The 15,509-nt window shown below is 40.1% G+C and overlaps 2 protein-coding genes across 8 annotated transcripts in view; one reads left to right on the forward strand and one right to left on the reverse strand.

Annotated features, from left to right (window-relative positions):
• Positions 1 to 4,043, forward strand: LOC136348012 (reticulon-4-interacting protein 1 homolog, mitochondrial-like). Of its 3 annotated transcripts, XM_066298508.1 has the most exons (10): positions 1 to 317; positions 369 to 606; positions 861 to 1,006; positions 1,086 to 1,241; positions 1,295 to 1,462; positions 1,521 to 1,642; positions 1,842 to 2,005; positions 2,201 to 2,315; positions 2,375 to 2,519; positions 2,566 to 4,043. In XM_066298508.1, the coding sequence occupies exons 1-10, from the start codon at positions 270 to 272 to the stop codon at positions 2,752 to 2,754; spliced, it is 1,491 nt and encodes a 496-aa protein (XP_066154605.1). In that variant the 5' UTR covers positions 1 to 269; the 3' UTR covers positions 2,755 to 4,043. The 3 variants fall into 3 exon arrangements, with proteins under 3 accessions (XP_066154605.1, XP_066154625.1, XP_066154615.1); XM_066298528.1 differs by lacking the exon at positions 1 to 317 and having other exon boundaries at positions 369 to 481; positions 790 to 1,006; XM_066298518.1 differs by lacking the exon at positions 1 to 317 and having other exon boundaries at positions 468 to 606; positions 790 to 1,006.
• Positions 4,034 to 15,509, reverse strand: part of cora (coracle) — a 19,527-nt gene continuing 8,051 nt past the window's right edge. For 3 of the 5 annotated variants that reach the window (XM_066298443.1, XM_066298415.1, XM_066298423.1), the window contains 6 exons: positions 9,884 to 15,397; positions 8,733 to 8,957; positions 8,530 to 8,637; positions 7,048 to 7,260; positions 6,797 to 6,992; positions 5,252 to 6,211 (listed from right to left, as the gene is read on the reverse strand). In XM_066298443.1, the coding sequence (XP_066154540.1) occupies positions 6,801 to 6,992; positions 7,048 to 7,260; positions 8,530 to 8,637; positions 8,733 to 8,957; positions 9,884 to 15,397 (6,252 nt within the window). In that variant the 3' untranslated portion in view covers positions 5,252 to 6,211; positions 6,797 to 6,800. Of the gene's footprint in view, positions 4,503 to 5,251; positions 6,212 to 6,796; positions 6,993 to 7,047; positions 7,261 to 8,529; positions 8,638 to 8,732; positions 8,958 to 9,883; positions 15,398 to 15,509 lie in introns of those variants that run through there. The other 2 variants (XM_066298434.1, XM_066298453.1) reach the window with 2 other exon arrangements.

Consider the following 15,509-nt stretch of genomic DNA (forward strand, 5'->3'; position numbering starts at 1 on the left):
ATCATCAAACAACGTCAACATTTGTTTAGGTTTTGTCAAAATATGACAAAGTGAATTTAAAAATAAAGTAGTTTTTTATGTTTCTCTTTAGCATTGAAATGAAAATTATGAATTAGTTTCTGAGATAGGACCACATATTTTCCTGCATTCTCATTCTCCAGCTTGTTAAGTTTAAGATATAGAGTCGTTGGTAAACTCTCAAACCCCTTAGTATCCTAATTACATAACCCCAAAAAAAACTGTGCTCACAATTTGCCAATTAAAATAGAATGGATGCCTTCTTGTTTCGGGGCTCTCAAAAACTAGAAAGCTTACAGGTAATCCTCAATTAAATCTCATTTTGATCTTAAACTTACACTTTACTGCAGTTTAAAATCAACTTAATGGGGTCCAAGGCCAAAGACCTAATTCTGCTCTATTCACAAACAACTCCAGCCATCTTACACCAACTGTGGCATAACCAAAAGCTTGAAAACCTCAGGTACGACTTTATACAACTGATAGCCTATCTAATCGAGATTAGCAAAACCTTCAAAGATCGAGTCTTGGAGGTTGCTGACCCAAAGAGACTATGGATGTTTCTGAATAGCATTTTTGGGGTTCAGTGTAAGTTTTCCGTTATATTGTTATTGTGGACTATTTTTGGAGATCTGTTGAACCCAGGAAGTGTATTTTTAAATGTGTCACAGTTTATTTTCTTATTTGTTGTGGGTGTCTATTTATACTCATTAGTAGTTTATCATCAGGTCTAGTAGGTATTGGCACTGATTAAATTTAACTTAAAAATAGTTAATTGGCACCTGAGATAATACAGTCAAGTGAAATGAATGAGACAGTGCCCACAGTGCAGCTCCTTCTAGGGTCAAAAAAAGACGTCTTCATAGCATGTGCCAGCTTCTTGGTGGGGGGTTTAGTGGGAGCTGCAGTAGGCCTTTCACTAAAGCAACAGAAGAAGACTGTTCAGTATATGGAGGCTGTGCAGTTAAAGCATTATTTAGGAACAGAAGTATGTTTGATTTTAATTAAATTTAAAAAAGCGGCATTCTTTAAATATAATTTCAATTAAACCTTCTACTGTTTTTTAGTCTATCTTAGTTGTCGAGGACGCCGCCGCCCCTTATGAATGTGGCGACAATGATGTTTTAATTAATGTCAAAGCTGCTTCGGTACATATTGTTGATGCTTGCATTTGCAGCGGCTATGGTAAAACCTTGCGGAAAGTGCTACGCAGGTTTTATAAGGTTACTTATCACCCTTTTCAAAGGATGAAAGACAGTAAAGCAGTCTCTTCCAGGAGTCCTCATCTGACTTGCCAGTGATCCTAGGCAGAGACTGCACTGGAATTATCACAGATCTAGGGAAAAGGGTTCAGCGTCTTGAAATAGGGGATGAAGTGTGGGTCACTGTACCCTTTTGGTCACAGGGTACTTTGTGCCAAACTGTTTTGGTTGCTGAAAATAGAGTTAGTGCTTCAGCTTTAGGTTTTAAAACGCTAGTTTCTATAAAAAAAAGGTTTGTAGGTGGCTCGAAAACCTAAGAATGTGGGTTTTGAAGGCTCTTGCAGCATCCCTTATGCAGGAAGTCTAGCCTTTTCGATCCTAACCGAAGCCGATGTGGATGTTGATAATGCGCACAGTAAAAAGTATGTATATATGTATAAACAGACTTTCATAAGTTAATAATTGTGCACTATAAAGAACCGTAATAGTGCACATGGAATTGTCAGTAAATTCAAATAATAATACTGCAAACGGTGCTACATCAAAAATTAAGGATTTTTTTAAGGATATTTCAGTAAATTTAAATGACATAACACTGATATTCACTTGTTTCCTATATAGATTTTTCATCCAAGACGGCTGTACTCCGGTAGGGTGTGTTCTTATCCAGTTACTGAACCATTGGAACGCCCATATCACGACTACGTGCTACAAGAGGGCGGTGCCTGTCGCCAAAGCTCTGGGGGCCACCGAGATCATCAGTGTTGATGATGAGAAAACAGTAGGTACGTCAGTGCACTTATTTATTGGTTTTTTAATATCAAGCCATTTTTGAAATAAACCCAAAGAAGTCGAAATGAGACATTTTTACAAAGGTTATTTAATACCACTGTAAGTTTTATACGTCCATACAGGTTTAAACAAATGTTAAAAAACATGTTAAAATGGCTCAGTTCAAGAGTAATTTTCTGCTATTTCAGGTGACACAACAAATGAAAACGATAAAACAGTAGACCCCTGGAAGTCTTTGGTCAAAGAATTGCAAATTAAAGGCGACAAGTTCGATTTTATCGTTATCACCAGGAACCGCGAAGGGTAATATCCCTCTTAAATCCCCTTAAAATATAACCAATTACAGTGACCAATCATTTTAGCTATGACTGGTCTCAGTTGCATCAATTCTGCTCTAAAAACGGCAAAATACTCACTACAATTCCCCAAGAGCTCCTCAGTGACTCGTACGGGTTTTTTAGCGCTCTATTTCTCGCCGGTTACGTGCGTCTAAAGCATCTACTTGGGGTAAGCATTATTAGTGTTTTTTTTTTATTTCTGTCTTGTTTTTCAGAGCACGCTGGACGACTACGCCGAAGCTCACCTTTGCCACGCGACTTTAGAGCAACTCACGGAATTAGTCGAAGATGGTGTGCTTCAGACTGTAGTTGACAAAGTGTTTCAACCAAAAGACGTCGAGATGGCGCTGCACTATATTCAATCTGCGCAATCCATTGGCAGTTCCGTGGTCACGTTCAGGTAGCAAAAGGGACGCATGCGCGGGGTTTGATGCGTTTTTTGTAGTACAAAATGGTTCCTTGTGGTGCTCTTTTATTGATATTTACACAAATTAATTGTGGGTTGTGAGTCAGGCGTGTCTTGCTTTTTGGAGGCACAAAGTATTAGGGATTGGAATTCATTTGTAGCGTTTTTTCGCAAAGTGTGATAGTTCATTATGCATCATTACAGTGGCATTACTGAAAGTATTGTCCATCGTTTTTCACTATTTTTTAGCATCTTTCTGGCAAAGCACGAATATTACGTCGAAAGAATTCTTCGTCTTTAGATTCGATAAATGAATCGATCCAGTTTTTGGTACTTTCGTAGTTGTCGAAATGCTGTTCTGACAAACCATGCACGACGGACCGAAATAAGTGGATATCAGATGGAGCGATGTCTGGTGAATATGGCGGGTGGGACAAAACTTCCCATTACAAGGTTTCCCAATAACTTTTCACAATTTTTGTAACGTGAGATCTGACATTATCGTGAAGCAAATTCACCTTGTCGTGCGTTCCTTAAATCGAGGGCGCTTTTCCTTTAATGGTTGGTTCAAACGCATCAATTGATGCTCGTAACAGTCCCCAATGATTAGTTTTGTCCGGCTGGAGAAGATCATAATAAATTACCCCTATGTGATCCCACCACATACATAGCGTGATCTTTTTCCCAAGAATATTCTGCTTGGGAAATGATGTCGATACATGACCAAAAAATCTCATATTTTTTTTGCACTTAGTTTTCCTACTGCACCCACTTTTCGATGCAAGAATCCCTTTCTTGCCTGTCGTTGGAGCAGCAGCTCAGAGATGACTAAACACCGTTCAACGTTCCTTGTCTTCCAAGTCAAAATTTTTATCTTTGAACCGCGTGAACCACTTTCGTCACATTTGCTCAGCTAGAGCATATTCACCATAAACATCCACTAAAATATGGCAACTTTCCGCGGCACGTTTCTTTATGTGGAAGTAATGAAATAACACTTCACCCAAAAACGATTTTTTAGGCACAAATGTAGTAGACACGTTTAACGACGCATAACAAAATGTTTTGAATTCACTAACGAAATGTCATAAGTAGAAAAGATGCTGTGTCAGTAATTTTATAGAGAATATTTACATTTGTACTGTGACTACGGATAGATGAGTAACGCCATCTAATGTAAAACGCTACGAATTAATTCCAACTCCTTATATGATTTTTGTAATTATTATTGTTATTTATACATTTGACTAATAAGCAGCGAAAACGAAATATATGTCATTGATAAAATCAGATTTTTTAAATCTATCTATCAGGTGACTACTTAAAGAACTGAATTCAAAAACTTGCATAACGTAAGAAAATGCATAGCTCCACATTCCCGTTTCTTATCTGACCTCCCAGTTTTCTTCTCATTGCTGCGCAGACTGATTCAACATCTATATTCATCATTTTTTAATTGATTTTGACAAATAAAAAACAATGCAAACATTGATTACTACATGTCACTGTTATCTGGAACCATCTTCAGATGAGCGTGTATGCGCAGGCCAAACTACCTCGTTAAGAGGCGTGGCCTACTAAACAACGTTGCCAGATTTGTTTTCAGAATCTTCTTGATGACGTATCGACGAACTCTGACGTCTTCGGAGTTAATTTCTTGCTTTAGAAAAATTAAAGTTTTAATAGAATAAACACGAGACTTTTCTAGTTACTTCCACGTTACTTTCAGAGTTAATTTTCTACAATCTGAAAAAAAATTAATTTTAAGTGGGATTACTACGACGTTTTGTTTGGATTTACTTCATCTTCAGAGATGATTGTCGTCTCTACAGCATTGAAATTTAAGCTAAATAAAAAAGTGACGTTTCGGCTAAGTGTCAAGTCACCTTCAGGGATTATTTTTACGTTTTGAAAGCCTACATCATCATCAGGACTGATTTTCGTGTAATAAAAATGGATGTTCAATAGTGGCGTTTCTAGAAATTTTTAAGCCATTTTCAGAGTTGAGTTGTTTCACTTATGAATTTTGAGTTTTGGACGTGACAACAATGCTATACAATACTCGACGTTTTTATTAACTTTTAGCTATCTTCAGTGTTGATTTTAAGTTTTTAAAAGTCAAATTCGAAGTACCACGTTTGGACCCAATCTGCGTCACCTTGAGGGCTCATTTTTCTATTATCAAACACAACAAAATGCTATATTTTGAGTGACCTTAATTATCACCGCATAAGATCTAATCAACATCGGTTCCTAAAAATCAAATATGAAATTGAACGTTTTACTTACTACCTTTGCTTAATAATCAGGGCTACTTTTTTGCATAGCGAAACTTCCTTTTTTTTTAAGTGACCTTTTAACTTTGTAAGCCACTTTCACACAGTTTTTTTAAGAGAGTGTCAAATGTGACATCATGCGACATTTTAAGTGACTTGGCCCTTATAAAAAAATAGGATAATCTGCGATTTTCTGGGTTCGTTAACCGAAACAACTCGTACCTTTTGAACATACGTTTATTAAATAATAAAACCTCTCAAAACAAATCTGTAGAAAGAAAAATATAAGAAACAACTATAAAACTGAATATAGCCAGCGCTCTCCATGAATGTTCGAACGAGTTTGAACGAAGCTATTCCCGCAGACGCCCTCTCCCACGCCCCCTAAATGTATCTACAATATAACTCTTCTCGTAAATCATAATATTTTACAAACGTACTTTTAATTAACCGCTAACATAATCTTATATTTAGTAATAACTATTATATAAGTAGGGCTGCAGCGAGAGGGCGTCAGTGCCGCTGCCGCCATTACACGTTAATAATACCTTTTCAAGACGAGTAAATATTTCACATTTAAAAAAGTGGGACAGAAACGAGAATTAATCATAATAGTAAATGACTAAGGCTAATTAGTACACAAAAGCTAAACGTTACGCACGTAAAAAATCAAGGTAGTATAGTTGCTTGCAGACGGACGAAAAGACACTTTGATTATTGTCAAAAACTCACCGAAAAATGACTTTTGACACTTACGATTACAGAACAAAAACAAAGGCGTGTTAACGTCTTGTCATGAGTGAATACGCGGATTGCTCTCTTTACATTATAAAGCCTCGAAACGTTATTGGAATGTAGGAGTTAGTTTATGCGCAAGTTCACTGAGATTCGCTCACAAATTCAAAGCACCTGCGGCTGAAACTTCGACCAACACTTAATCTAAATGATGCGGCATCGATTACAACGAAAGCTTGCCGATTTCGAAAATGCGGCCGCACTGGTGTGATGGCGTATGAACTTAAATTCTACGAAAATTTCAATTTACAAAAGCTAAAAACAACGTTAATTTGTGTGTGTGGGCGAGCGAGCGCGCGCGCGCGCGTATGTGTGTGTGTGTGTGTGTGTGTGTGTGTGTGTGTGTGTGTGAGGCGAAGCCGTTGATTTAAGTCTTGATCTGATCTAGAAAGAGAAACTGTGGTTTAGCCTCACTTTTTTTTAACTTTTAACTTGCATTGAATTCGTATTACACTACTGGAAATGCAAACGAAGCAAGTAACATAAATCTTAATGCATCACAGCTTTACATTTTCTACTTTGATTCCATTTCAGTTGTATAATACACAGAATGTCAAAACAGTCAGGAAGGTGAAAAAATTGTAACAAATGTCAAATAATATCTTTTTTTTTTTTGATGATTCCATCCAAAACAGTTACGTTGAAACAAACGTGTCAAAAACATATGTACTTTAAGCGATTAAATGCGTGACTTAAAAAACCAAGGTTTTTGAAATTCTAGAACAACCACGAGATTGGAGTACAGAACGGCTATATATTTAATATAGGACAAAAATCGTCCCAGAAAAAAATTGATCTTCACGTCAAACTCTTATATTCATCAAAATATGCCATTTCTTTACGAGTTTCTGGACTTTGACAGGAACGGAACTATTAGGAGTTTTTCAAGACTTTTTGACACCCCGTGGATTTCAATGCTTTCTTATAGACACAGCGACGCTGCGACAATACCGGTTATCAACCCCTTACCTGCCTACTGCTGCTGTTGCTGCGCGGCCTGTTGCTGAATTTCAATCTTTTCAACCGTCATATCGGGATTCATGGCTGTGGCCTCCTGGATGGCCTCGGCTAAGGCTCGATCATGATCAATCGGGTCTCCATCGGACTGGATCGTGATCTTCTGCTCTACGCGAGTCTCCACGACTCCATCTCGTTCGGTTTTATACTATATATACACACGATGACAGAAAATTCATTCCCATTTGAATTCTGAAACTTACAGTGATTGTTTCGACTGTCCGGGTCTTCGAGCTGATCGTCTGCGTGCTGACAATCTCCCCGGTTTTCGTGTAACTGCCATCGTCCGAACTGAGCTGCACTTTCCGGGCTTCGGTAGCCACAATGGGCACGTTGGTAGTGGATGTGCGGAAGACCGTGGGATCGCCACTGTACATTACCGACTCGGTTTTTACTATGCCCTCGGGCAGGTCGTCCTAAAAAAACTCCATAATTACTTCAATAGGTAATTTGATCGGGATTCTTGGCGAGCATTTACGCTTTATTGATTGGAGCGCTGGATTTTATTAGGCGCGTAAATCGGCGTGTTTCCGAGCATCTGCTGATGCAAGGTCGCCAACTTGTGACACCCATGATACTGTTTGGTTAGTAAAGTACCTTTATTTATTATATATAATATCGCCGAAGTTATAATGGTAAGCACCATGCATCAAAGTGGTTTAAAACCAACTAAAGCGAAAAACTTTGATTTTTTTATGAATGCGCCGGAAAATGATCAATGTCCATTTATTTGATCACATTGGCCAATTAAATAAGGCTAAATAAAGAATGTTTCAGAAAACAACGCGTTCAAAATTAATTGGTGAGAATTAACTGAACCAACAACTTATATTTACAAAAAAATAATAAGTGAAATTTTGGCGAATCCGCCAGGTGACGTACAGGTTTTTTAAATTTGATCGTGCTATACTGAAGCAAATTTAATGTGCCCGAAACTATTTATTTTAAAGAATTTAGTCAACGATTGCATCAAAAACTTCGCAACCAGATTAAAAATGTCAACGAAAAAAAACCACTTCTGTTCACTTTTTAGTGAATGCGCATACTGAACATATCTTGTTTCGATTGCAACGATAGAGAATTAACGATCTGACATCTCATCGTAATTAACCAACTTTACAAGTTTAGTAAAGAAAAAACTTATATTTTGCCGGCAGATGACGTTAGTTTTAGTAGTAATGTAATAAAATAAAACAGCTACGCGATACTTAAAAACTAACGCGTCTCCAGCACCTTAGTTTGAAGTAACACAGTATATCTAAAAAAAAATAATCACTGATCTCGACATTTTGGTGAAAAAATACATATTAAAAATATCTTTTCCTAACCTTCTGGCGGATGCGCCAGGTGAACATCACGTTGCCACTGCTTTTCTTATTTTATATATTTGTCGTCAAGAATCCCTTTAAACATAACTAGATACAGTGCAGTACTTCCAATATTTTTAATTTCTATTATTATACAGGGGCCTGCTACTCTAATTTTTTAAGGGACGATAAAAGAATCAACGCATGCCCGACAATGCGCGCATGCTAAGGCTTCAAAATTACTCAAAAAACGATCACACAAACTAAATTAAAAATCGTCGAGCCTCCAAACGACATGCGCAGTTAGTTACTCACCCCACGAATGCCAGAAGAGAAAAATGATAAGGTGTACAGAGCGCGCTTTGCTTCGATACTTACCCGATAGATATTGCTCTGGTAATAGGGATGACTTGGATCATCGGGCGGGTCGATGGGCGTGCCTGAATCACCTGAACTAGTCGAGCTAACGCTGTCTCGTCTGCCCAGCTATAAGCCATGCGAGTTAGACGAGAATGGAGCATGAGCGATTGTTAGTCGAATAAAATGAAACGAACGGGAGAAATAAAACAAACAATAACAACCTGATCGCCCGCGACAACCGTGCTGGTAGTTTTAACCTCCTGTGTGACAGTGCGCTGTTCCTGTCTGGTGGCACTACTCGTTACAGAGTGCGCCACTGTCTTCTCCTCAAGCTGCTGAGTCTTGGCGTTGGTCCCTAGGTCTTCGTGTGTCGTTGCCGTTCGCGTTGTGACCGCTCGGGCGGTCACGTACGGCGATTTACCATCATCGGTAAGGGGCGTGTCCGCCTGCACAGCGTACGCGAAGAAAAAAAAAACAAAAAAAAAACTTATAACAAAAGAAGAAAAAAAAGTTTCGCAGCTTTATACACTTTAGTAGTGGGAAAAAATTAAAATCAAATTACAAAAGAGAAAAACGCAAATGATGAGCGTGACAGGTTTAAACCACTGCAAGAAAATTTACTAAAATGTACAGCATAGATGATGTTATACGTATAGATTTTAAACACAAATAGGATCCATTGAAGACTTCGAGCTGCAGCACCTTTCAAAGTTATTTTACTAAGAAATTTCTTCCATAGAACACTGCTTCAACACAATAATAAATAACGTGACCGTTCTGTGCCAGCTCTATGCAATCTGTCAATGGACCTTCATTGACAAATGTCTATACACAATGTGTCCCATAATTAATGTTACAGAATCGAATTTAATTGTATGCGATATAGAGCGACAAAATATACTAAGTGATTTTTGTAACAGTTCAAGGGAAAAATTGATCATGTGGCCAAGTTTTTACTAATAAGTTATATCGTGAGTAAGTTTATGATTTTCTGTCTGCAGCTATTGGTCGTCAAAATCAGGTGATGATATGGTAACGCGGTCTACCAACGTTTCCATCAATGGAGAAAATTAGCCACCGATTAGGACTCTGAGAAACGAAAATAATTTCAAGTAGCATACGTCAAATTCTATGTCAGGCTTACTTATTTTCTTCTATTTGCTAATTTGGTTAAACTCAAAACTGAAATTTTAACCCCAAATAGACCCTTAATACCAATTAAGTTTTGGGATATTTTGTATTCTGCACGCCTCCACGACGTATTTCACGCATTACCATTATCTTTTGAATAAAATTATAGCTCAACCATTAATTGCGGAACACCTAGTATAACGTTCTCTATGACCTCAACTTGCGCATCAGCGATAATTACCTTATTGACTTGCGTAGACACCTTAATCTCCCCGGTGCGTCCATCTGCGACTCTCTCTTCAATGTTCTGTGTTACTCCATCCTTGTCCTTGGTGATAATCTGCTTGGTAGTGGTTTTGACAATCACCGGAGTAGTGGCAACCTTCACTGGTGACGGAACCCTTTCCGAAGCGTATTCATTTAGCTCATCATCACTAGATTCCTCCCCTTCTTTGAGGAATGTTTTAACCCTCACTTTCGAGTCTTTTAGATCGGTAAAGTGGCTCGGGTCGATTTGCGCGTAATTCAGAATCAGCTCCCCGGTTATCGGGTCTCTGCGCGCGGTGCTGGGGTCTATATCGCCAGTCTGAGGGTCTATATGACCCCACTCAGTATGGATTTTCCCTGTTACTGGGTCAATCTCCCCGGATAAAGTTAGGACCTGAGTGATTTTGGTATTGGCACTCTTCACCAAGGGGTCATTCGCATCTACCCTCACGATCTTCCCGGTTTTAGGGTCCACCATGCTGTAGATATACACAGTTTGAGTGGTGACATTGACGATTCTCCCGGTTTTTTCATCGAACTGACAATCTTTAGGATCAATCTCCTTGACTTTGCCAGTGGGGTCATTTTGAGTGATCAAGTAAATACGCACAACCACCATCTTTCCGGTTTTGGGGTCAATTTTCCCGTATTTCGTATATATTTGTCCTGATGCAGGATCGATTTCCGACGCTGAATAAATTGCGGCTCCATTTTCGTCCACTTGGTTGGTCCTGGTGAATATTTGACTAGTCTGCGGATCCACTTTTGCAGTATTTTGGTCCACTTTGGATTGTCTCTGAATGGTCCCAGTTTTAGGATCGATGTACCCGTAAACCGCAGTAACATACCCAGTGGTAGGATCAACATTTCCAGTGGTATAAACATCATCTTTACTTACAGGATCGTTATAGTCGAACACCCAGATTTGATTTGATTTAGTGTCAATCCTCACACTTTTGGGGTCTCTTTTGACAATCTCCCCTTTATCATCCACTTTGGGATCAGTAATGAGAATTCCTACAAGTCTCCCGTAATTGGGATCCAATTTCCCCGTTTTTGGGTTGGTGTAGCCGCCCTTAAAGAGTATTTGTCCCGTGGCTGGGTCTACGACACCTTGTTTAATTTCGTGTTTACCGCTTTTGGGATCAATGTGTGTCAGGGTTGCCTTAACTGGGTCAATTTGTCCGTATTTCGTGTCAATTCTGTGAGTTGCAGGGTTGTAAAGTCCATTAGATACCTCAGTAACGGCATTCTTTGAATCTATAATGTTCTTCTTCGGGTCCACTTTCCCTACGAAGGTCAAAACTTGCACCTCAGGGTCAATTTCTTGGCCCAATTTAATCACTTGGCAGAGTTCAGAGTTGATTGTGTCGGTTTTGGGGTCTCGCACTCCTGTGGGTACTATAATATTCCCTTCAGCATCTATTTGAATAGATCTTGACTCAACTTTACCGGTCTTAGGATCTCTGGAGATGATGCGCAGCAGCCTCAGATTAATCACTCCATATTTAGTCTCAATTTCGCCTGTGGCCGAATTCTTTTTTCCTTTTGAACTTTCCATTTGCCCGTTATTTAAGTCAATGGCCCCAGTTTTGGGATCAATTTTTGTGGTGATTGTAATAATTTCTATGACTGCATCATTTTGTCCGGCAATACTAATGACTTGTCCTAGCGATGGGTCAACTTTTCCAGTTTTAGGGTCTGTGACCCCTGAAAGAACTATTTGGCCATTTGCATCGTTGATCTGTGCACTGCGAGCGTCCACTTTTCCAGTTTTTTGGTCGTTAACTATAACTTTCCCGTTCTTAGGGTCAATAAGTCCATATTTAGATTCAATTAATCCTGTCTCAGGATTCAACAACGCGGTACTTTGCTCCAATTGACCCTTCTCCAAATCTGCTTTCCCAGTCTTGGGGTCAAGCTTTGCAGTGATTACTGTGATTTTAATCATTCGCTTTCGCGGAGTTGGGGCAGCATGAGGGTCTTGAGCCTGTTTTAAACCGACCACTGAAAAGACTTGTCCCAAATTATCATCGAGTTTTCCAGTTTTGGGGTCCACTACAGCTCCTCCGTTTATAATAATATTTCCAGTGGAGTGGTCGATTTTTCCGGGGATTATGCCCCTTTGTCCGGTGATGGGATCATTGCTGATCAAAGATCCGGTAGTAGGATCTATCTGTCCATATTTCGTTTCAATAAATCCAGTGGCAGGATCTACAACTCCACTTATATGTTCCACAACCCCTTGCTCAATATCAACATTTCCAGTTTTTGGATCTTTTCTCGCAGTTATTACCATGATTTTCACAATGCGATGTTTGGCTATGGGGTGTAACACTCCAGTCACGACCTCTTTTATTGGGGTTTGCGGGGCTGGAGCTTTAGGCAGAGGAGGGCTCGTTTGGGGCTGCAGCTCCTTTTCTGATGGCTGCAGTTGTGCTATAGGGTCAATCAAAGGCTCAGTAATATGCACTGAAACCGCCCTGCCAAGGTCTTTATCTACTTTCCCGGTTTTGGGACTCAAAAATCCACCCTTAAACACCAATTCACCGGTATTGGGCTCAATAAATCCAGCCCTAGTTTCGCTTTTTCCAGTCTTCGGATCGATTATTGTTAAAGTTTCGGTTACCGGATCCAAATGTCCGTATTTAGTGTAAATCTTGTTTTTGTCCGGGTCGTATAATCCTGGACTGGATTCCGGTTGTACGTTCTTCGAGTCGATAGTGTTTTTCTTGTGATCAATTTTTCCTAAATATGTGCGGATTTCAATTTCAGGATCAATTTCTGGGCCTACCTGAATTAGCTGCACCATATTGGGGTCTGCTTTATTGGTCCTGGGATCTACCACTCCTGAAGTGATTATTATATTGTCATCTTTGTCTACACTTATCGGCCTCTCTTGCACTATATTGGTCTTAGGGTCTCTGGTGTAAATGCGCATGAGCTTTAAGTTCACCGTTCCTTGTTTAGTAACAATTTCTCCAGTCTCGGGAATAATTTTTCCGTTTGTTATCTCAGTTCTTGCGTTATTTAAGTCAACTTTGCCTTGAAGGTCTTTCTTGGCGGTCAAAATTGTGATCACAACTGCAGGGTGCTGGGGGTCAACGACATTGATTATCTGTGATAAATTGGGGTCAACTTTGCCCGTTTTAGGGTCCACAACGTTGTCGTTTACGAAAATTTGACCCGTGCTTTCATCGATTTTAATCGGTGTCACTGTAGCTTTCCCTGCTTTATCCTTCTGCATAACCTTCAAATTTTGAGGGTCAATTTTTCCATATTTACTATCGATAATCCCACTAACTGGCTCCACTGTTGCAGTAACCTTTTCCACAGCTCCTTTCTCAGGGTCAATCTTTCCGGTTTTGGAGTCCTTCTTGCTGGTAATTACCAGGATTTTAATGACCCTTTTCTTTGGGGTGGGATGACTAGGAAGAGCGTATTTTACCGTGTTTTGTGGCTCTGCTCCGTATGCTCCGACAACTGTGATTATTTGTCCTGAATTAGGGTCCCTTTTGCCGGTGCGCGGGTCTATGACCGGCCCATTTAACAGCTGAATTTGACCAGAAATTGGGTCAATTTGTCCTTGAATGGTTTCTTGCTTGCCCGTAGCTGGGTCTGTGATTATCAACGTACCACTTTTTGGGTCTATTAACCCATATTTTGAGTCGATTTCACCGGAGGGATGCAATATTCCCGCTGATTGATCCACATGGGCATTATCCAAATCAAGTAATCCAGATTTGGGGTCACGCTTCGCGGTTATAACTAAAAGTTTGATTACTTTGTTTCGGTCCTTTGGAGAGACACTTTGAGCTGCTGGAGTTGCAGCAGCGATGTCTGATTGGTGTTGTTTCAGGGCCACCCTTAAAGATCTTCCATAAGCACCATCAATTTTTCCAGTCTTGGGGTTGACTAGTCCTTTAAAAAGCACTTCCCCACTATTGGGGTCTCTTTGCCCTTGCTTCAACTCGGTTTTTCCTGATTTTGGATCGGTAACGCTGAGGGTTTCATGCACCGGATCAAACACCCCGTATTTAGTGTAGACCTTTCCGGTTGCAGGGTCATAGAGGGCACTGCTCTGCTCGGCGGGGCTTTGCTGAATCAGGCCTTTTTTATCAACTTTACCCGCAATGGAATAAACTGTAATTTCCGGCTCTAATTCCCTTTCAATCTGCAATATTTGACTCAAATTATTGTCCCTAATTCCTGTTCTGGGGTCCACAACTCCGCTCAAAACAATTACATTATCATTGGGGTCAATTTGCACTGGGTGCTGCTCGATTTTTCCAGACTTCGGCTCTAAAATGCAGATGTTTTTCTGCTTAGAATTGACAGTTCCATATTTGGTTATAAGCACCGATTTGTTGGGGTCAATAATCCCGTTGCTAGTTTCTTTATGTGCTTGACTAGGGTCTAGTTGCCCAGTAGCGGGGTCTCTTTTAGCAGTAACTGCTGTGACTGGTACTATTGCTTCTCCGAAATCGACCTTAAAAGTCTGTCTCAAGTTTGGATCATACTTGTTTGCTTTGGGATCAATCACTCCCTCTTCTAAAATGTACTTATTGGCCTCGAATTTCAAAGGTTTGTAATCAGTTTTGCCGCTCTTCATGTCTTTCTGTTTGAGTTTCTTGTTGATTGACTCAATAGTCCCATACTTGGTCTCGATTTCTCCGGTTACCGGGTCAAATTCAGCCCCAATATTCTCGGTTACGTCAGCGCTTTTTTGATCCTTTTTAGAGATTGTTACCAAAACTTGAACGAGACGTTTCTTAGGAGCTCCTGCAAGGGCACTTCGGGGTTTTCCTTCGCTACCACAAATCGAAATAATTTGCCCCAAGTTCGACGCTTTTTTTCCCGTTTTAGGGTCAATCACTGAGCCAGAAGTAATAACGATCTGCTTGGTGATAGGGTCAATATATCCCTGCACCACCTCCTTCTGACCCTGAACTGGGTCCGTGATAATCACTGTTCCGTTCGACGGGTCTATAAGCCCGTATTTACAATCAATCAACCCGGTGTCCACATTCTGTTGTCCTGTAGTGATTTCTGAAGTTGCTTGATCTAGATCAATGCGACCGGTTTTAGTATCTCTAGGTCCGGTCACCACAAATAGCTTGACTGGTCTCTTTTTACCTCCCCCCAGTACCACCCCTTTGGGTTCCTGTTCATATTGTTCCCCTGCCAAAAAGGCCGCAGTGTCGGCTTTAGGGTCTTGTTTTTTTAGTTTGTCAATGTCTCCAGGAGCGTAGTTAAACGCGGTGGCTCTGGCTCTTTTAGTCGAGGGCGATTGTTGACTTTCCGGGTCGCTTTTATCACTCGGAGAGCGTTGGTTTTCGTAACTGAAGCCTTGAGGAGTATAAGGCTTTCTTAACTGATCCTCTGGGGCTTCGTAGTCATATTCTTTTGTATACCCATGAACTTGTGGGGGCTCCGTCGATGCCAATCTTTCTTTTTCCTTCTTCTTCCCAAAGGCAAAGCCTGGACTCTAAAGTGGGAGAAAGAGCAAAAAAGCATGCTAATTACATGCACTATAGAAACACCTAAATATACTACTATGTAAACATACCCCCAAATCTACGTTCAAATAACTAATTCAC

Source organism: Euwallacea fornicatus, chromosome 2 (assembly GCF_040115645.1).
Source record: "Euwallacea fornicatus isolate EFF26 chromosome 2, ASM4011564v1, whole genome shotgun sequence".
NCBI lineage: Eukaryota > Metazoa > Arthropoda > Insecta > Coleoptera > Curculionidae > Euwallacea > Euwallacea fornicatus.

Bases quoted from the DNA above. Each gene is read 5' to 3' on its own strand.
- LOC136348012 (XM_066298508.1), top strand. From the start codon at position 270: ATGGATGCCTTCTTGTTTCGGGGCTCTCAAAAACTAGAAAGCTTACAG. The intron at 318-368 runs GTAATCCTCAAT...ACTTTACTGCAG, and splicing joins AAAAACTAGAAAGCTTACAG to TTTAAAATCAACTTAATGGG. The intron at 1,643-1,841 runs GTATGTATATAT...TTTCCTATATAG, and splicing joins GATAATGCGCACAGTAAAAA to ATTTTTCATCCAAGACGGCT.